This window comes from Neolamprologus brichardi, chromosome 18 (assembly GCF_056152115.1).
Source record: "Neolamprologus brichardi isolate AB-2024 chromosome 18, ASM5615211v1, whole genome shotgun sequence".
In the NCBI taxonomy this organism is placed as follows: Eukaryota; Metazoa; Chordata; class Actinopteri; order Cichliformes; family Cichlidae; genus Neolamprologus; species Neolamprologus brichardi.
This window is the reverse complement of record NC_142121.1, coordinates 2,783,753-2,806,041: the sequence shown is the minus strand read 5'-3', so window position 1 is coordinate 2,806,041 and position 22,289 is coordinate 2,783,753. Positions and strand designations below refer to the sequence as shown.

Below are 22,289 nucleotides of genomic sequence, written 5' to 3'. Positions count from 1 at the left end.
AAACTAATATGTATCTTTATGTCATTGTAGACTAGTAATGCATTTATCATATACTTAGTATTGTGGATTCTTTAGCCATAATTCATAGTAATATTTCACTGTAGCTATTATACCAACATAATCTGTATATTTCCATTTATTCACAGGGAAGTTTGGATAATAATGATTATGAATGACATAGTTTAAATTTCCTGTATACATAGATAAAAAAATAAATTCTGTTATTAAGATGCACATATAAAACTGCAGAAGATTTGTGATAAATCATGGTACATATGTGCAGTACATACTGTGTATGTGTATATGAGTGGTTAATGCTTATGGTCCATGTAGTTTCCAGGATTGGGCTGAAAGCCGTGCTGGAAGCTGCTGCTGACGGTGTGAATGTGTCTGTGCTGCTTGCTGTTAAACTTTAGATAAGCCAACAGTGAAGCCCGAGGTGACCGCTTACAACGCAGCAAACAGCACCAGCCTCGGGGGGAGGAGCGCCCTGGTGTGTCAGGCCTCAGGAATGATTCCTCCTCTGGTCCAGTTCTCCTGGAAAAGAGAGAAGAACGGCCGGCTGGAGGATCTGCCCCCTGCTGAGGTGGAGCAGCTGGAAATCAAAGAGCCGGGACGCATCACTTCCATCACGGTGCTCGATCAGGGTGATATCTACTCATATAAATACCTCTGTGAAGTCAACCATGAGAAAGGCAAAGTGACCGGCCAAAACAAAATAGGTAATTAACACTTCATGACTGAGTGATTCAACAGTCAGAGAATATTCAGAGAGCAGAGGAGAAGGTCACTGACATGACTTTGTTAATTCTTTCCTTTTCTTTTACAGAGATTAGAGGACCTTCTCCTCCCCCACCGCCTCCCCCACGCTGGTTTAAAGAGAGGCTGCTGTGTCTGATGTACACAGTGCTGATAGCGAAGAGTCTGGCGTACTTCTGTGGACTCTCTCTGCTCGCGATCACGAGAAAGAAGGGACGTTCAACCAACAGCGCACCTGCTAACTGACTGTCTTTAAACAGCTTTTATGTCTCAATTACATCTGTTAAAACTATATATACATGATGAATTTATGCTACTGACAGACTTGAAATGTTCACTGTCAGCAATACTTTGCATTTGAGTGACATATTCCTTCAAAATGAATGTGACTTATTGTAGATAATTAGAGTTTTGTACACAGTTGTCCTCATGAGAAACTTCCAGTCATCTATCGCACACATGAAACAGAAGCTGTTGTTAATTTGTAAAAACAAAAAAACTTTGCTTGTGTTCGCAGTTCAACAGCTTGTTGTATTTTATAGACGGCAACAAACTGTGCCAAGGAAAACACATCGGTACAAAATGATTGTTCGATACATACATGAAGCTTTTGGAAAAGAACACAAAATCATAATGTCAAAATAAAAGAGAACCCCGTCACACGCAGAGATAACACCTGTTATATCACCATTTTTTAAGAAACGTTTTTTTAAAGCCTAAAATGTATATAATTTATCAAAAACATGATTTGGGAGAACAGTTCTCACAAAAGAAGCTTTTGGTAATTTTATGTCTTTCATATTTTAAATATTGTTTTATTAATAATACTTTTTTGTTACTGTAAGAAAAAACATCATCTTTTTTATTCTTTTCAGCTTTTAGCTGTTACAGATTCACTTTTATGAGTGTCTGTTTGACTTTTATAGTGTCAAATTTTAATAAATCTATTTCTGCACCAGACTTACTTCAAGAAGAAATTATTTGAAATATAGTTTTTCATTTTTTATGTCTTTTGTAGCAAAGTAAGCTTACAAAAATTATTATTGTGGAGTAATTCCCTATGAAAAATATATGAAAAGCTTTATAGTTTGTTGTAAAGACCAGTAAAATATTTCTTTAGAATCAGATTTTGATACTTTTGACTTAACCGAATATAATAACTGATTCATAGAGAAATAAAATGGCCAAAAATAAACAGGAAGCTCAAATTTTTTATTTTATTTTATTTTTTTTCCTGTCCCATTTGGTTCTTTTTCATCAGAATTATTGTCTAAAGACGAAGAAAGATGCCCAACGGACTTACTTTACCAAATTGACCATCCCAGCCTTGCCGTAATGGTCTATTTGATTCACCTTTTATCATTTATTTTATTTATTATTTTTTATTTTCACTTGCTAGATACGGGACAGACTTGAATGAGGAAAAGAAAAGGGAGAAAGGAAGAGGGGAAAAATTTGAGTCTGTAATACTTGTTAATAAAGTTTTTCATATACAGTTTATTTATGATTCCTATGCAGTTTCTCTGAGTTTGCTTTAATGTGGCAGAAACATTACAACATTTAAAACATCAGTAACAGTGAACAGAAAATTATTAACCCACATCTAACAAAAACAGTTCTTTAAGTACAAAAATATTTTATTTACTGTAAAAAGCAAATTGAGAACTCACTTAAGTTTTTTCAATTAGATTAACCTTTAGACCAAGGGGGTCAAACATGAGGCCTGGGGGCCAGAATTGGACTTATTTAGACTGACCAGAAAAACATTTTTTATTTTTCCTCTAAAATTTAAATTTACAATTTTAAGTTAAGAAATAACACTTTCAAGTAGTGAAAATATTATACAGAAAATAAACCGTCCAAATCTGTAATCTGGTTCAAATAATAAATAATAAATCTTCAAGCATCAATTCATAAACAGATTTTACAGACTTAATCTGAACTGTTCAAATAACTCAAGTTTATTTATGTAACGCCGTTTCACAGCAGTGATCTCGAGACAAAAGGCTGCTGGAGGGAGAAGTCATGACCGAGCACAACACATCCTGAGTCAACACACCATAAATATGACAGATATCTTAATTTATTTCATGATAATTTAACTTCTAGGTAATTCATATTCTCAGTATTCGACTATATTCAGATCATAGCCCTCTAGTATGTACGGCGGGCTTGTTGGTTTCGTATCACTTGGTCAAAAACAACTGAAAGTGGGTCATTAATATTGTTTGTTTGAGTGTAACTCTGAGTGGGTGGAGGGGGCTCAGTGGAAAAAGGAGCTCTTACATGTGAATCTGTTCTCAGTGCATCAGCACTTCCTTCCTCGTGCAGCAGATGGGCTGTGTGGGTTTCGACGCTGCAGCCGCCACACCGTTAGCTGCGGTTTTTCACTTTAATGACATGTTGACAGTTACACGCACTGGTTAAAGAACGATTCCAGGAAGTCGGTCTGATTTCAGCTGCGCCTGCAATGATCAGTGTTTTTAATCTGTGAGAGAAACAACTCACAGATGAGTTCAAAACAACTGTGATGAAATAAAAGAAGAGGTGAAAAACCCACTCACGAGTTCGTTGGTGACCATTTACAATGAAAAAAAGTGACACATTAAAAAAACTTGCACAATAATAACCATTGTGCACATATACAGCTACGTATAACAATCAACACATGTCACAATTTATGCAAAATATCACATTTGTCCAACCTTTGTTTTTTAAACTAGTGCAGTCGTTTGTGTTCTTGTTCATTTAATTTAATTAATTAATAGATTTTTGTGTTATTATCTTCATATGGGAGGGTTTACAAAAATGCCTCCTGTACATCTGTTCCTGTTATCAGATCAACAGAACATGAAACCCCCGATACAGAAGCACAAAAGTCCCGTTGTTGCCTCATTCTTAGAAAAACAAAGACTTCTTCAAACTGAAGAAAACATTTGTGCTTATTCACCAACAGTCTCTTTGTTTCCGCTCATAAATATTTAAAAACCTCTTTTGCATCTTATTTACTGAAACATATTTATTTCTTCTAACATGAAGTGTTGTTAATATGACACATGCAGACAGATACAGATATTATTATTAGTGTTAAGGACATTGTGTTTTTGGTAGCACTAGTGTGTGTGTGTGTGTGTGTGTGTGTGTGTGTGTGTGTGTGTGTGTGTGTCATTCTGTCCCTAAACAAAAAAGCTTAACAATTAATTAACAATTAAAACGTATTTTTCAGCTTTGTAGAGTAAAGTCATGTTCAAGGTCGGCTTAATGATTTATAAATTACATAAATAAATAAATAAAAATATTTACATAAAACCTCATAACCTACAAGAAACACAAGTGCCGTGTCAGCTTAGAGAAAGTAAAGTGTAAAGGTTTAAAATATCATATTTGACCTCTGACCTTCAAAGTCAATAGATTGATCTGAAGGTCAAAGTTATGATAATGGTATGTAAAGTTATTTAAAACTATGCCTCTTAATGTCATTTTTTGCACTAACAGCATATTCAATTCAATTTTATTTATATAAAATCACAACAAAAGTCGCCTCAAGGCGCTTCATAGATACAGAGAAAAGCCCAACAATCATATGACCCCCTATGAGCAGCACTTTGGCGACAGTGGGAAGGAAAAACTCCCTTTTAGCAGGAAGAAAACTCCAGCAGAACCAGGCTCAGGGAGGGGCGGGGCCATCTGCTGTGATTGGTTGGGGTGAGAGAAGGAAGACAGGATAAAGACATGCTGTGGAAGAGAGACAGAGGTTAATAACAGATATGATTCAATACAGAGAGGTCTGTTAACACATAGTGAGTGAGAAAGGTGACTGGAAAGGAAAAACTCAATGCATCATGGGAATCCCCCGGCAGCCTACATCTATTGCAGCATAACTAAGGGAGGATTCAGGGTCACCTGGTCCAGCCCTAACTATATGCTTTAAAGGAAAGTTTGAAGCCTAATCTTAAAAGTAGAGATAGTGTCTGTCTCCTGAATCCAAACTGGAAGCTGGTTCCACAGAAGAGGGGCCTGAAAACTGAAGGCTCTGCCTCCCATTCTACTTTTAAATACTCTAGGAACAACAAGTAGGCCTGCAGAGCGAGAGCGAAGTGCTCTGATAGGGTGATATGGTACTACAAGGTCATATATCACATATAGAGAATGAAATATGGAGATGCTGAATTTGACATTACTTTATTCCTCTGAGCTCTTCTTCAAGGTCAAATAATGTCAAACTTTCATAAAATGTCTTTCAGCTCTAGGATTAAAGCTGAAAATGCTGCTGCCTTTGTGCGTATTGGCAACATTTAGGAAGTAATACGAGGATTCTGCACCTCACATGTGGCCTGCATCCAAATGTCATGTCACATTTGACCTCTGACCTCACATTTACACATCACATCTGCCAGTTATGTCAACCATTTTAATATATACCAACAGCACTAAAAACCTCTTAAAGTACTTTTAAAAAGAGCAAATAAAACCAAATGAATATCTGCTGAATACCATACTTTTACCTCAAACGTAAATGTTGAGTGTGAGGTGTTGTGATCATAATTATTTCATCATTGTTTTAAAATATTTTCAAAATTGTATTTTGAAAAAAGTATCACTAAGTATTAATGAAGCACAGGTCTGATGTTCTCTGACATACAAAACAACTCCAGGTGTCGCTGTTGACAAACTTTTCATCCACAGAATCTAAAAACTTATTCAGTCACAGTTCAGATGATTTCGGTTAAAAGTTGTGTTTAAATATTTTACATGTTTTAGTACATTTGAATCATTCATTTGACTTTTGTCTTCTTCAGATGCAGGAGTTCTGTTTGGAAATGGATATAATTTAAAACTAAAGATGTAAATGTGACAAACAAGTGTTAGCATGGTTTCATAAATTACTGATTTTTTGAATGCATGAAAAAACTCACTCTGGACAATAATGTAACTATAACAATGATAAAATATGAAGCTTTATTTTTTTGTTTTAGAATACATGACCGAATTAAAAATCAAAATAAACTAGACAAAAAAAAATCACATTTATTTTGATCAGTGATCAGTTTATTATAGGAATTTCCATTTGATCCATAACTGTCCATATATATACTACTTTAGAATAGAGTGTGCATAAACATGCAATAAAAAAACAGAATAGAAGAAGAATGAACTACATCATGAACACAACACTGATCAAAGTGATGAATGAGATGAATTGATGAGATCTGATGGTGAGAAAAGGCGAGCAGGAAACAGTCAGTCAGCATGTGTGCAGTTGGTGGACGCTCCCTTGTTTGTGAGCATCATCAGCAGAGAGAGTCCACAGCAGTACACCAGACTCTTCACTATCAGCACTGTGTACAGCAGGCAGAGCAGCTTCACCCTGCACTGAGACTGGAAGGACACTGAAGGACAGACAGACACAAAGAGACAGACAGACAGTCGGGTTATTCCTCTCAGATCAAGGAGAAAAAGTCCAAATAGAAACAGTCACAGCTTCTTCTTCAAGTGGATGAATTGATGTAGTGTTTGTGTCCACTTGGGGGCAGAAGAACTCCACAAGCAGCTAACAAACTGATCTCTGACATATTATGGTCTGTCTGCTGTTTGGTGCTGAGCAGCTAGTGTACAGTGGCTTTATCAGAGCTTGTTGGATGAAGATTTGATCAATTAGTGCAACTTTAAGACCCTAAACTTGTTCCAGCTCCCTCATTGGACATTGGAGCTGTCCATGCAGAGAGGCAGCAGGTGATCTTACAGTCAGCTGGCTGCAGAGCTGGCAGGTCTGCTGGCTCTCTCTCTGGAGGACAGGAGGCTGCTGGAGCTGGAAGCTCTGAAACAGAAAAGGAGTCAAATGTTTGGAGCTGCAGTGAGAAATGTCAGTCCTCTGCTGCTCTGCTCTCTTTGACAGCATCTCCACATGAAGCTGAATCACTGCTCAACACAGTCACCAAGCCTTCATTACCTTGTTGTGTTTGGGCCTCCACTGTGCCCCCCTCGTGCTTCACCCAGCAGCTGTATTTATATGTGTTGGTGTCCTGCTCCTGGATCAGTAAGATGGAGGCGCTGTGTCCCGACTCTCTGAGCTCCAGCTGCTCTCCCTCAGCAGGGGGCAGCTCCTCCGCTTCTCCGCCGTTCTTCTTCTGTCTTTTCCAGGAGAACTGGACCAGAGGAGGAAACATGGCTGAGGCCACACACAGCAGGGAGCTGTTCCCCTCCAGGTGGGCTCTGGATGCTGCTGGGTACACGCTCACCACGGGCTTCACTACCTGCTCATCTGAAGTTTGACAGCAGCAACAAGCAGCACAGACACACATTCACACAGTCAGCAGCAGCTTCCAGCACTGCACTGCATTCAGTCTGATCCTGGAAACTACATGGACTCTGATCACTAAACTACTCATCAATACAGCACAAAGTTCACTACATACACTGGATTCAGCTTCATATCAAACACAGTCATCACCTCATGTCATCATGGCTCACATGAGGAACACTCAGTGTGTCTTTACATCATGAAATAAAATATTTGTTTGCTGATATTTTAATATATTATTTATCACAAATGTACGCATATATAGATTTGTCTTCCAACTATTTAAATTATATTTTCCATCTTAAACACAAGTTTTACCAGAGATATTAATAATTCAACATGATTTAATCCCAGCAATGAAATTTCCACTTTTGTATCCGTTTTTAAACAGGTGTTTTATTCATGTTTTAATCAATACTATACTTCTTTCACAGACTTCACAATCCTTAAAAATGTTATTGGAATAATTTGAAGGGCACTACATCTATTATTTAGTTTGATTATTGTGTTTTTATTTTGTTTTGATTATATACGGTGTATGTTTGAATTGATGCACAAATTAAATGTAATTAAGCTGCAATTTGAATGAGAATTAAATACCTTTATTCAACAGTATAAATTAATTCATCATTATTTATAATATAATATCTAAAGAATCTGAAACGTCATGAAAATTATTTTTCTGAAGAAATATTTACTGAAATATGACCATTGCGGATTTTTTTCTTCATTTCTAATTTAGACTGACAAATCAAACAAGCAAGAAAAACAAACATGACTTTAACTATTTCATATTTTGTTGTTTGATTTATATTATTTATTATTTATATTTTTTCTTCACTGTTTAAACACTTTGTGTCCCTAAATCAGTATCCATGTCAATTTATATATTAATATATTTAAAAAATCACCAATAGCATCTATCTTTGAATATTAAAAACATGTTTACATTTTCATTTATATTTACAAATGTACTACTGTATTATTTTAACATCAAATATGATCTTGTGTTAAAAACCAGCAGAATCACTGAGAGGATCAAATCCTAAATATTTGTAACATCACTAATATTTGCAGAAATAAAGAAGAACTTTAGTTGTTCAGTGAGATTTCAACATGTTTTCAGAGATTATTGAGCTTTTCTTCTGTAACAATGGCTGCAGATGAATTCTCTACTAATGATGAAAAACTAACATGTAAAGCCTGAAGCAGCAGAAACTGACTTTAAACACATTTTCAGCTTCTACAATAAAACAACTGAAGGAAAATAAATGTTTGTTCTTACCTGTTACAGACAGTTTAGTTCCAGAGCCACAGATGGGGTAGTAGTTATAATCTCCACAGTGAGAAAGACTGCTACAAAAACCTGTCTGCTGTTGAACGTGTCAGCTGAGGTGAATGAGTCCAAATGAGGAAGCAGGATCATATTTCAGCTCCATGATGTGTTTCTCTAATGTTCATATCAACATGACTGTCTCTTCTTCTCTTTTCTTTTAGCCACACTAGCAGCACGGCTCTGATGTTAATGTCAGTCTGTTGGTCAGTCCACTACTTTAGTCCACATGAAAATAGAAAATCACTATATAAGCACCAGTCCATTTATCCCATCAATGATGCCACCACTACAATGAAACATCTGCTGATAGTATCATGGTTTGGCCCATCTGGCTCACCATCATTAATCACACAATCAATTTTGAATTATAGCAGCAAATTCTGAAGAAAACTATCAGAACATGTGTCTGTGAACTGAATCTCAGGAGAAAGTGGGCCATGCAGCACCACAATGACACAAACCAGTCAAGTTTGTTTTCTTTGTTCCAAATATGGTGAAAGAAAAATAATCCAGTGAATCCAGCGAGTGATGTGATGAGTCTCTGATGTCTTTCTGATGTGGTTTTGTTGCGTCCTTCAAACCACACCTGGTGTATTTTAGAAGAGAAACATGTTGGTCTGCACAGGCTCTTCTATTTTCAACACTGACAGGATTTCCTTTGCTGTTTCTTCTGTCCTGCACATTTTCTTCTGTCTGGGCGAGTCCCCTCACCCACACCGGCTCTGAACTGTACATTGCCCGCTGGGTAAGATCAGCTTAACTATAAATCAGTTGTACAGATGTGAAACTGGTGATCGTTGGATCTCCACTTTGTAGTGTGTATATCATTGTGTGTGGTACCGCGTGTGACTGGTGTGTGTTTGTTACCTTTGTGGTGGGAGCCTTTCTCGGCAGCCTCCCAGGTTTCTGTTGCCCCGATCCAAAATGGAAAATCTCACCTGCAGTGACGTGCTGCTGGCGCCATGTCTCGCAGGCCGCACACTCGGTGGACACCTAGGGTCCTGCAGCCAGCATGAATATTGCCCGCGGACTTGCAGGTGTCCAGTATGTCCTGCTGTGGATCACCTGCCCAGTGTGAGTGGGAGTTCTCTGGTGGAAATCAAGCTGTTCTCACAGTCTTGCAGGTTTGTGCTCGGTGCCCTCTCCATGCTCGCTGTTGTAAGCTTTCTGAGGTCTCATCTCGGAGAAATGCTCCAGGGGTTAATGTGTGCTAGACAAAGTGAACAAGAGACGCCCCAGCAGTTTCTGTATCGCATGATTGGACTTAAACAGAAGCTTCTTTTTCAGTCAAAGCAGGCCAACACTGAGATCTCCTATGACCCGAGGACCGTCCAGGAAGTTTTCCTTCACACAATCTATCAAGGGCTGGGAGCTAAGTACGCAGACTTGCGACAAAGACTAAGACATCTCACCTCAAACAACAATGTCACTGACGAAGAGTTTCTTAGTGAGGTCACAAAGATTATCAGTGATGAAAATGAACACCAGCGAAGGTTAGGCCAAGTCACCCGCCAAAGGAGTGCACAAGCCCAAAGTGCTGGGATCGAAGCAAACAACAAGATAGCCAAAGAACAATCCTCACCAACAATCAAACAACTTGCCGCCCAAGTACAGACTCTAACTAACATGGTCGCCAGCCTAATTAAACAACAGGAGGCAAAGCCTTGCCAGCTGTCCCTACAACCACCTCCCAACCCGCTTTTCCAAACCCCAGCCAACCCCAACAGACCTCCTCAAAAGAAAGCATTCCTTTGTCCAAAGTGTACTGAGCAGAACTTGCAGGACTGTAGTCATTGCTTTGTATGCTGCGAGTCAGGACACCGAGCAGTGGGATGTTTAAAGCGGACCAAAACTCAGGGAAACTGGAATCGGTCTCTGTTGAGGGACAGCCAGAGGCTGGCGCAGAGTCACAGTCCCAGCCCCAGCCAGTAAGGTCCTCCTCTGCACAGCTTACTACTGAGTGTCTGTGAAGGTTCTCAGTCATCCAGGTCATTGTAGTCAAAGGAGCTTGCAAAGAAAAGCGTCTGGACTTCTTTAAGTTGCTTGAAGACATTTCACCTCTCATCCGAGAGGCTTCTTCAGTTCTAAGGTCAAATGGTGGAGAGTCCCAGATTTAAACCTACTGGGAGTATCCCCCCACAGAGGGACAAAAGGACCCCCTGATGATCCTCTAATCGCCTGAGCCAAGGTGTGAAACTGGGTGTGGGTCCCAATCAGCCAGAGTTTCGGGTGAGTTTGTTACCGGCACCAGACCTAGGGGAATCTGGACCGGCAGCAAGCGGCACACAGGCTAGAGAGCACTGCGTAGCCAAATATGAGCAAACTGTGGATTAATAGAGAGGACACCGAAGTTAGCGTCTTGCTTAGGCCGGAGCTCATTTATTTCTCCACATATACACAATACAAATCACACTAGACCATGCATTCTTCCCATAAAATAACAGAGTTCATAAACAAAAATAAAGTTACAAAAAGCATTCTCTCAAAAGCAAAATAAATACAAACTAATTCAAAATGACTTTACATACTCACAACTTAAACAAAACACTCGCGGCTAAAGCATAACAACATACCAAAATAACCCATCTCACATTCACACAACCTTTCCCCACATTCGCGCCATATACGCTATTACTTTTGAACATGGCGTACCCTGAACGCAACACAACATGGCGGCAGACGACTGCAAACGTTGTTTCACCAACGAAAAGCTTTCCCCTTAATACATGTGCTCCGTACTGCTTGGCTAACACTAAAACAAACACTACAACACATTTTCTGAAGTCGCAGGTTGCCACTGTCATAGCATATACTTATAGTGCTACATAGCATTATGCCGATGATACACTAATACTCATTACAACAAAATACCACAAAACAACATCATCACAATCATCTCAAAATATAGCCGAACAGTTGTTACTCAACTTACATGACATTGAGAACCAGTTCAGTAATATAAAAGTTTGTTTGTCAGTACCTGTGGATTAATAGAGAGGACACCGAAGTTAGCGTCTTGCTCAGGCCGGAGCTCATTTATTTCTGAGCTGCGCATGCGCAGAGCCTATAGCTAGAGTCTCTCTGGTAGTTCCACAGCAGTGCAAGAGCACCATCTACTGGCATAATGAAATATAACCATAGTCTGGCAACACATAACAATGTCAAAATAAGTCACAATAATAAACAAAAAATAAGGGGGTAATTGGTTTTCTTACAAAAATAAACATGTAGCTTTTTCAACCTGCTACAAGTTCATTGTGAAACCTGGCCCCACCTTATCATGCGAATTCCTCCTGATTTGCTCTGCTTCTGTCTGTGATAATTTATTAATCCGTATGGCCGATTCTGTGGCTGTGATGAGGTCCACTATGGGCAACTGTTGTGGAGAAATGGCAAAATTGAGTCTCAGGAGGGTTTTCTCCAAGCATGACATCCCGGTGCATTTCAGACCCAGCAACAGGCTCAGACAAAAACTGGTTCACCCGAAAGACAAAACTCCAAAACACAGACTTAACAATGTGGTGTATGCTGTACAGTGCAGCGAGGAATGCCCAGACCTCTACATCGGAGAGACCAAACAGCCACTTCACAAGCACATGGCACAACACAGAAGAGCCACCTCCACAGGACAAGACTCAGCTGTCCATCTGCATCTTAAGGATAAAGGACACTCTTTCGAGGATGCCAATGTTCCCATTTTGGACAGAGAGGACAGATGGTTTGAAAGAGGAGTGAAAGAAGCCATCTATGTCCACTGTGAGCGACCATCTTTGAAAAGAGGCGGTGGTTTACGACACCAACTCTCTGCCATCTATAATCCAGTTTTGAGTTCCCTCCCCAGACGCCTTAACGCCCACTCACATCCTGGGCCATCTGACCTCAGGAATTCGCATGATAAGGTGGGGCCAGGTTTCACAATGAACTCACCCGAAACTCTGGCTGATTGGGACCCACACCCAGTTTCACACCTTGGCTCAGGCGATTAGAGGATCATCAGGGGGTCCTTTTGTCCCTCTGTGGGGGGAAACTCCCACTAGGTTTATATCTGGGACTCTCCACCATTTGACCTTAGAACTGAAGAAGCTTCTCGGATGAGAGGTGAAACGTCTTCAAGCAACTTAAAGAAGTCCAGACGCTTTTCTTTGCAAGCTCCTTTGCCTTACTACTGAGTGTGCAAGATGTCGCAGTAAGCTAAAAAGAAAGCAGCCAAAGCGAGACCAGAGGAAGCAACAGGTAACCTCTTGCCAAAGTTTAACACCAAACAGCTGTAAAGTCCCCCTAGTTGGAAAGAAAAGCCTTCTCAATTGTTTGATTAGTGGCTATCCAGTGACAGTGTTATTTGATTCTGGCTCACAAGTGAGTTTAGTGGACAGACAGTGGGTTCAGCGGTTTATTCCTAACTATCAGGTGCGACCCCTCCAAAAGCTGTTAAATGATGGACTTGAAGTTTACGCGGTTAACGGATGAGCAGTTCCTTATGATGGGTGGGTCGAACTTACAGTCACTCTCGCTGGTCACGAAGATCCCTATCTTACTGTGCAAGCCCCTTTCCTTGTCAGTAAGCTGTCACTCCCTCAGCCCCTCCTGGGAGCGAACGTTCTTGGCGCCATTATCCAAGCACAAGAGTCAGACCGAGAGGCCAGTGCTTTATTGTGTAGTCTCCTACGCAAAGCTTTTGGTACAGACGAAGAGCAAGTGATGGCTATGGTAAACTTCATACAAGTACCACAAAGAGCAGGATGTGACCCAGCCACAGTGAGAATTGGGAAGAGCAATGTGACCATTCCTGCTGGAAAAGAAGTCCAAGTGTGGTGCAGAGTACCCCAAAGTTTTGACATTTGTGACCCCCTGGTGCTGTACGAACCCGACGAGAACACTGCCTTGAGACACCTGAGTGTTGGGGAAGGACTCCTTGAGATCAACAACCCTCAAAGGCCATTTGTTAAGGTCCCCATCTCTAACCACTCCAAACACGCTAAAGTTATTGAGACAGACCGACCCACAAACACATCAGAGTTGACTCAACCCACACAGAGCCCCATCACCACAGCTGAGGTAAGCGCAGCCACCTCTGTTTCTGAACTGTCCACTGAGTCATGGCTGCCCCCAGTTGATCTTAGCCACCTGAGTCCGGACCAACAGGAGTCAGTTGAAAAGGTGCTAAGGGAAGAGTGTGAGGCGTTCTCTCGTAGTAGCACAGACATAGGCTGTATCCCTTCACTACAAATGGAAATCAGGCTCAAAGATGATACACCCGTCCAGAGGACCTATGCTTCTATCCCTAAACCCCTCTACAGGGAAGTGAAGGAGTATATTCAAGAGCTGATTGTCAAGGGATGGGTAGTGAAGTCACAGTCGCCGTATGCTGCTCCAGTCATTTGCGTAAGGAAGAAGGATGGGTCTTTACATTTGTGCATCGATTATCGTCTCTTAAACAACAAGACTGTGCCAGACAGACACCCACTCCCCCGGATCCAGGATCTCACAGACTCGCTAGGTGGTTACTGCTGGTTCTCAATCCTTGATCAGGGTAAAGCTTATCATCAAGGTTTCATCGCAGAAGGCTCAAGGTACCTGACGGCATTCACTACCCCGTGGGGCCTCTACGAATGGGTGAGGATACCCTTTGGACTGTCGAATACCCCAGCCGCCTTCCAACGGAGCATGGAGGAAATGCTTGACACCCTCCGAGACGAGTGCTGTATCCCTTACCTTGACGACGTGCTTTGTTTTTCCAAGTAGTTCGGCGAACATGTCAAAGTGCTACAGAAAGTCCTCCAAGCCCGACAACGGCATGGTGTAAAGCTAAAACCCGAGAAGTGTGAGCTGTTCCGTAAAGAGGTTCGCTATCTCGGCCGATTGGTATCTGCAGATGAAGTAAAGGTGGACCCCAAAGATACTGAGGCAGTACAGGTACTCAAACACAAAAGGCCACAGACCGTCGGAGAAGTCAGGCAGCTTTTGAGATTCCTAAGCTATTATCGGACGTATGTGCAGGACTTCTCACGCATAGCCAAACCGTTGTATGACTTGCTCCAAGTCCCGTCCAACACACTGCCACCAAAGTCAAATAGAGGCAGAGCAAAACACACTCAGCAGCCTTCTCGAGCCCTGATACAGTGGAACAAAGAACACCAAGAAATCCTCAAACGCTTGATCGACATGCTCACTCAGCCACCAGTGTTAGCGTACCCTGACTTCACCCGCCCTTTTATATTGCACACGGACGCATCCCAGAGAGGCCTTGGTGCCATCCTATATCAGAACCAACAAGACAAGATGAGAGTGATTGGGTACGGGTCTCGCACGCTCACACCTGCTGAACAAAACTACCACTTGCACAGCGGAAAACTAAAGTTTCTCTCTCTCAAGTGGGCAGTTTGTGACAAGTTTAAGGATTACCTCTACTATGCTCCACATTTCACCATTTTTACAGATAACAATCCCTTGACATATGTCCTCAGCACAGCAAAGCTCAACGCAGTCGGACACCGTTGGGTCGGACAATTGGCAGATTTCCACTTTGACATCAAATACCAGCCAGGAAAAGTAAACATTGATGCAGATGTGCTGTCACGTTGCCCGCTTGACATTGAGAGGTTCATGGAAGAGTGCTCAGAGGAACTGTCGGAGGAAGCCGTATGTGCAGTTTGCGAAGGGAGCAGAAGAGCGGAGCAAGGAGACGTAGCATGGATTGCAGCCCTTAAACCTACCCGTCAAAGAACCCCTACAGTCAATCAGTCATGACCAATTTGTACAATCGTAGACAGCAGATCCAGCAATCGGAAAAGTCATTGACATGGTAGAGAAGGACATAAGACCAACAGAAGATGACAAGGCTGACACTAACACAAAGAGACTGTTGAGAGAGTGGAGTCGGCTACACATGGAGAATGACCTTCTCTACAGAAAGACTGCAGGACACAAGCAACTGGTCCTACCTACTCTCTACAGACAGGTCGCTCTCACACACCTCCACAACAACATGGGCCATGTCGGCGTGCCTGGCTTGAACCTGGCTCGAGAGCGGCTTGATTGGCCTTTCATGAAGAGAGAAATTGAAGAGTACATCACAAGGAAGTGTCAGTGCATCAAGCAGAAGAAGCCGACACGAGAGGGCACCCATGAGTAGCATAACATCCAGCTCCCCTCTTGAGCTCGTTTGAATTGACTTCCTGCACTTAGAGTCTTGTAAAGGTGGGTTCGAATATATACTGGTTGTTGTGGACCATTTTACCAGGTTCGCACAAGCGTATCCCACCAAGAATAAGGCCGCAAAGACCACGGCAGACTGCGGCAGACCGCCTCTTCAACGACTACATTCCCAAATTCGGCTACCCCTCCAAGCTCCACCACGACCAGGGTCACGAGTTCGAGAATGAGTTATTCAAGTCCCTAAGAGAACTCGCAGGCATTGGTCACTCAAGGACATCCCCCTACCATCCCCAATGCCACCCAACTGAAAGACTGAATTGCACCCTGTTACAGATGCTGTGTACACTGGGAGGGAGAAACAAAATTGGATGGAACATCTACCCCATGTTATCCATGCTTACAACTGTACCAAGCATGAATTGACTGGCTTCTCTCCGTACTACCTCTTGTATGGTCAATACCCTTGTCTTCTAGTGGACCTTCTCTTTGGTCTCATGGCAGAAAACAACAGTGAGACACCACATGGGTATGAAGAAAGATGGAAAGGGAAGATGACAGAAGCATACCGCATTGCAAATGCAAACAGTCAACAGTCAAGTTCCAAAGGCAAAGCAAGCTATGACAAAAGGTGCAAAGGAGTAATGCTACAGACAGGAGACCGAGTACTGGTACGAAACCTGAGTGAAAGGGGTGGCCCTGGCAAACTGAGACCCTACTGGGAGCAAAGGGTCTACATTGTAAGGGAGCAAGTGGGCGACAACCCCGTCTACAAAGTGAGTCCAGAGGCGGGAGGCCATCCTGTTCGCACCTTGCACAGGAACTTGTTGTTACAAGTAAACGACTTGCCAGTGGACATTATCCAAAGTCAGGCTACAAGACCACCCAAGAGAAACAAGAAGTCTACTGGAAGCCCAATGACACCAGAGCCGAACCCTGACGCAACTGACTCGGAAGAGGGTGAGCCATTCTACTGGCTTGGTGTACCCAGATATCCTCGAGGGGGCCATTCTCCAGTCACACCAGTTCCAAGTGGAGCGCAACGGACCTCCGGTCCAAGTGAACTAGGACAAGTCTTAAGGGCTCGTGTCCAACCTAGAAAAAAAAGTGGCATGGTTCTGGAAGAGGATCTAATCGTGTTAAGAGACTCAGACCTATCTCAGCTAAGTGACGATCAGGAGATGCCTCAGGTTCAAGAAGAAGTTGACGTCACTGAGTCCAGTCCTGATCCAGTAGAGGTTCCTGACCCAGAGCCGGAACCCAGGGTGGAGCCAGGGGATGACATCCATCCAGAGCCACCGCCTCATCTTAGGCAGTACAGCAGGCAGAGACGTCCCACCACATTCTTCACCTACCCGTCCTTGGGTCAACCAGCCTATCAGGCTCATCCTGCGGTGAACACCATCAACGTCCAGCATTCGCCATATCCTTCCCTGTACTACCCTCTTCTCTACTCCCAGCCCCCCTGCCCCTCTCCCCTTACCCTTAGTCCTTACTTATCTGTTTCATATGTGATTCCTTGCTATTGAATCGAACAGAAATCTCAGGAAGAAGGATGCCTGAATTCTAAGGACACCTGGGCAAGAGGAATATTCCAGGGACTTCTGTAAAGAGACTTTGTTAGTTTAAAGGTTTTTTTTATAATTCAAGTTAAGTGTCAGGAGTCACTTTGCTGTTGGGGAGCATGTGGTGAACACAAATGTGCTACCACATTTTGGTAAATTTTATTATTTTTAAGAAAAATATATGCCAGCAATTAAGACAATTATTATTTTACATTCATTACGTGTAGTCCATAACAATTGAGGAGAGTAAAAGTGAGAAATAATATGTGGAACTGTTGACACTGTAGTCGTTCGCCCGCGGTTGCCTAGAGTGGACATACTTCCTGTCCTCTCAGACGCAATTCGGGAAAAGATACGAGTGCTCCTGTGATTCTTTCTCTGAGACTCCACCTTTATTTTTACAGGTCAGTATCGTCTTAAAAATACAGTGTATGAGGGTTTTGTGCCTCGTTCTACTTCGGTGTTTACTGAGAGTTATGTTGACACCACCGATGTAACCTTAAATGGGGTTTATTTTAAAGTTACTGAAGCACGGCACCGCAGCGGTGATAAAGCCGAGCTGCGCAGCCCCAACTCTCGCGAGAGTTACCGCGAGTTATCGCAAGAGTTACCACGAGAGTTCGCCAGCCCACGGGATGTATTTAAACTTGGTAAACTCCATTTAACAATCAAATATGTGTGTGTGGTGCTCCAATTTAACCGTAAAGGCCCTGGCATCAGATTATTCAAGTTTAAAATATCTCATATACACATAAGTGATGTGGAAATGTTAAGAATAAGCTAAGAATGCATGTACATTTATGTTGTTACATTGCAAAGTAATACATTCAGGTGTGTTTTGTCTAATCTAGTAAGATTTATGCACTTATATCAGATTTGTGGGTAAGCTATTTTGAGTTTGCCCTGTATGTGAGAAAGAGCAATAAGATGTTTAAGGCATTATATGGTATCTGCACTGCTAATGTAAATGAGTGAAGGAATAGTGTAATTAACAGTGTAAACTGGAGAAATGTAATGACCATAGATACATATATTTGCCAAATGCCTTTTATTTACCTTTTACAGTTATTGAGCATATCTGACAAGTGAAAGCACTGGATGTAAATTATATTTGTTGATCTGAAATAAGAGACGCAATTCGGGAAAAGATACGAATGCTCCTGTGATTCTTTCTCTGAGACTCTACCTTTATTTTTACAGATTTGCATTTTTTTTTTGTTATTGTGGTCTTCACACCTGGGACCTGTAACATTGACATCTAATCATACAATGCCCCCCCCCCCCCCCCCTTATCATCTATTTCTAACTTTTTAAAAAAAAAGTTTGCTTAAAGACCTTATGTCACGAGTTGCAGGGGGCAGACCGTGTGGAGAGAGTAGAGGACCCAAGCGCAGACAGAGGCAAGGAGACAAAACTGGACTTAATGAAAAGCGAACCTTTATTTAGGGCTGAAAATTCACAAAAATGCAAAACTGAGGGAAAACCTGAACATAAACTATGACTAGGACTCTCACTGTGACTTCATAACTTACTGTGACCTGACTGGGAAACTGTGACAAGGGGTACATACAGAAGGAAACACAGAGAACGCGACACTGAACACAGGAAGACTGAGGTCTTAAATACACACATGAGGTGATCAGGGGAAGTGGAGACACATGAGGACACAGCTGGAATGAAACATAATGACACAGGGGAGAGTAAAACTAACCACACGAACACAGAACATAAGACCCTTTTCAAAATAAAATAGAGAACATGAAGACTTAGACACGACAACAAAAGCTTAACAGACCTAAAACACATGACAGACTGGACAAGGAACTAAAAACAGAAACCATGGAGTTAGATGATATATAATCACTAACCTAAACCTCCACTAAACCCAAAATAAGAATAAACACACAAACTTATATTCACCAAACTAACATGAAAACGTCAAACCTACAAAATAAAACTGAAAACACTGGGTCAGAGACCGAGCCTGTGACACCTTCATTACATTTTCTTCATTTCTGTAATATTCTTAACACAGAAAATTCTATTACATACACATGAAAATATGCTTCACATCTTGTTTTATGCAGTTTATGCAACCTTACTTCCATCAGGACATTTTCAAAAGAACATTCATTTTGGCATTGTCCTTTTTTAATCCAGTTATACACAAACACATTCTTTTACTGTTTATCAATCACAGTTCACTCAATATGGATTTCTTTTAAATAAATCATATACAGTGGAACCCCGACTTACGAAGTTAATTCGTTCCAGAGGGTCTTTCGTAAGTCGAAGCACCTTTTCCATCGCCTTTTGAGTGAGGCGGTGCTGGCTGCAGACGAAGTTCTTGGTGGAGGAGGAGGTGGCGGAGGTTGAAGAAAGCATACGTATGCATGCATACATACATGTACATAACATTATGGAATTTAATTTTTTTTTTTTATCTATGTCGTTACGTGGGCATTTTGCCGTACCATGGGCAGAAATATTGCCGTTAAGTGCCTTTGTAACTTGAACTTTTCGTTAAATGGGGTCTTCGTAAGCTGGGGTTCCTGGTGGCCTGTGTGTCGCACAACACACACACACACACACACACACACACACACACACACACACACACACACACACAGACCAAGGACAAACTCTCAGAGGCTTAATTTTCAGGATCATAATACTGGTTAACTTAAACATATTTATATTTAATATTCTGATCTGTATGGTGCAATTATGCATAATTAATCTTCAGTAAGATCACATATAAATGATGGTTCTGTGTTTAAAGTTTACAACACTTGATGCTATTTCCCTGATTCAGAATCACTTGAAAGATGAGTTGATGACATTTCTTATCTCCCTGCATCCCTACAGACAAGATTATTTGTTTTTAACATATTTGGAGAATATTAAATGAAAATTGCTGTATTTTAGCCTCCTGTCACCACACCCTCTCAGCTGTAATAACAGGTGGCAGCGGGACACTACATTCAGTCATTCACACATTCACTCACTGCTGATAGCAGCTACATTGTAGCCACAGCTGACCTGGGGCACTGACAGAGGCTCTGTAGGTGGAATCAGCAGGTCTGACTCTGCAGTTTTCTTAGTCTGCAGGAAAACCACCAGTTTGCTCAGGTTGTCTTTCAGGACACTTCTGTTGACTTTTCATCTACTTCCTGTTTACTTTCAGTCAGAGACTAAATCATGTAAAACTCATGTAATATCTTAATACAAGCCGCTTGTTCAGGACAACATGTTTCCTAAATTCTCTATGTGAGGATAAAGCACGACTAACAGGACTTAAAACCAAAGAGGGAATTAAAACCTTTCAACATCATGATCAGAAACACTAAATGTACAACATTTCCTTACTAGCAGGACTTGCAGACAGTGGGGAGGAGCAGCTCTGTTTTTCAGGGAACAAACCTCTGACACAACTAGGTCAGGGCGGCCATGACCTGCTGGGTTTGGACAATTTCTGAACCAACTAGATGGAAATCTGTCCAACAACATCAGCGTCCTAATGAGCCGCTGCTAGAAGGACAAAATCCTGACCTGTGATTCCAGATTTGACATATTTAGATACAAAATCTGTTTTTTTCTATCAGAGAGAAAAGACGGTGACAGAAAGATGAGGCACCGTGACTGATTCATCCTCTATAAACATCCACAGGAAACTGATGGAAATCTGTCCAACAACATCAGCGTCCTAATGAGCCGCTGCTAGAAGGACAAAATCCTGACCTGACGTCAGTCCAAGTGTCTGGTTAAATGTACTGAAAGGTGTTAAACAACAAGTGCTGCTGGAAGAGTTTTCATGAAGAGAACATTAACACTGTGAATGAGGGATGGACTTTGATTCAGTTTGACACAATCTGTTTTTCTTTCACTTTGAATAAATGTTTTTGTGGGACTGAGGATACATTTGTTTCCATTTGGAAGTTTGATGTCATCTGTTCCTCTTGTTTCTGTCTTAAAACAGGATGAAAAATCTGTTCAAACAGAAATAAATAGAATTGAATTTCTGACAGCAGTAAATAAAAATCGTCCCTGAGCTCAGTATGTTTGTGACTCTGAGATGGAGGTGAAACATGTGAAGCTGGGCTGTGGTTTACTGCTCTCTTCCTGTCACAGACACTGTTTGACATCTGTTCATCTGTTGGTTTTTGTTCAGGCTGCAGGGATCATTTCTCACTGTGGGGATCTCTCTTCCAACAGTTACAGTAGTAGGTGGCTGAACGATCGAGTTTAACTTTCTTGATCTCTAACTTACAGCTGTTCTGTGTATTCATGGATGAGAAATCATCTTCCTGAGGATGACCGTAACCTTTGTTAAGCGTGCAGCTACCTCTCTTAGGCGTATACCCAATCACTCTGAATGTTTCTTTTTCTTTCTTCTGGTACCAGTATACAAAGGGCAGAACGTCAGCACACTGTTCAGTCCCTCCACAGCTGAAGGAGACACTTTCTCCAACTCTCCTGGTCAATGTTAAATCGTCCTGAATCAGCTGTGCTGCCATGGTAACCAGTGCTGTAGAGACACAGACAGATAGATGAAGGTTAGTGTGACAGTGTTTGTTACAGGTTGACTTTGTTGGCTCCTGATTGGCTGGAAACACTCACCTGAACACAGACAGCACAGAGCAGCAGCTGGGAGGAAAAGCATTTTGTGCAGTGGTGTTTCCTCTGGTGAACCTGGGGAGAAGTGGCGCTCTGATGCAGCTGAGGCCAAACAAGGACGAGCTGCGAGATCAGACGAGGGCCACGTGGTTTCTAACAGGTCCTCAAAGCTCCCATCAGCCCCTGCGGCCCACAGATAAGACTGCTGCTGCTGATTGACAGCTCAGCTGAAGCTGCTGTGGTTTCATCGTCTTCATTTCAATCTGACAGCAGATCCAAAAATCTGGGTCACATGATGCACAAACACTCAGAAACATTCATGTTGCTGTGAATTTAGTAACACACACTGTTATCTGTGGTTTAACAGCTGTGATGAAAACACTAAATATACAAACTAAATATAACTAAACTATAAATAAATAGAAAAATAAAAATAATAATATGGTTCAATATTTTGAAAGTTCATAAATTGCACACAAAGTAGTTAAAAAAAGAAAATCATATATAACAACATTTAGAGTCAAAATCTTCTTTGAAACAAACACATGTGGTTCTGTTG

The 22,289-nt window shown here is 41.5% G+C and overlaps 2 protein-coding genes across 2 annotated transcripts; one reads left to right on the top strand and one right to left on the bottom strand.

The window, feature by feature from the left end:
* Positions 1 to 425: 425 nt before the first annotated feature.
* Positions 426 to 1,005, top strand: LOC148097286 (uncharacterized). Its single transcript, XM_087832184.1, has 2 exons — positions 426 to 722; positions 830 to 1,005. Exons 1-2 carry the CDS (start codon positions 512 to 514, stop codon positions 1,003 to 1,005), a joined length of 387 nt encoding a protein of 128 aa, XP_087688310.1. The 5' UTR covers positions 426 to 511.
* A 4,995-nt stretch (positions 1,006 to 6,000) lies between these two features.
* On the bottom strand, positions 6,001 to 21,776 carry LOC148097285 (immunoglobulin lambda-1 light chain-like). Its single transcript, XM_087831804.1, has 6 exons — positions 21,734 to 21,776; positions 21,306 to 21,641; positions 8,346 to 8,396; positions 6,710 to 7,021; positions 6,503 to 6,577; positions 6,001 to 6,149 (listed from the first exon to the last, which is right to left on the bottom strand). The coding sequence occupies exons 1-6, from the start codon at positions 21,774 to 21,776 to the stop codon at positions 6,001 to 6,003; spliced, it is 966 nt and encodes a 321-aa protein (XP_087687930.1).
* Between the last annotated feature and the right edge of the window lie 513 nt (positions 21,777 to 22,289).

Excerpts from the sequence above, each read along its gene's own strand:
- LOC148097286 (XM_087832184.1), top strand. The coding sequence starts at position 512 with ATGATTCCTCCTCTGGTCCAGTTCTCCTGGAAAAGAGAGAAGAACGGC. Across the intron at positions 723-829 it reads GACCGGCCAAAACAAAATAG|AGATTAGAGGACCTTCTCCT; the intron begins GTAATTAACACT and ends TTTCTTTTACAG.
- LOC148097285 (XM_087831804.1), bottom strand. The coding sequence starts at position 21,776 with ATGCTTTTCCTCCCAGCTGCTGCTCTGTGCTGTCTGTGTTCAG. Across the intron at positions 7,022-8,345 it reads AACTAAACTGTCTGTAACAG|ATGAGCAGGTAGTGAAGCCC; the intron begins GTAAGAACAAAC and ends GTCAAACTTCAG. Across the intron at positions 6,578-6,709 it reads GGAGGCCCAAACACAACAAG|AGCTTCCAGCTCCAGCAGCC; the intron begins GTAATGAAGGCT and ends TTTCTGTTTCAG.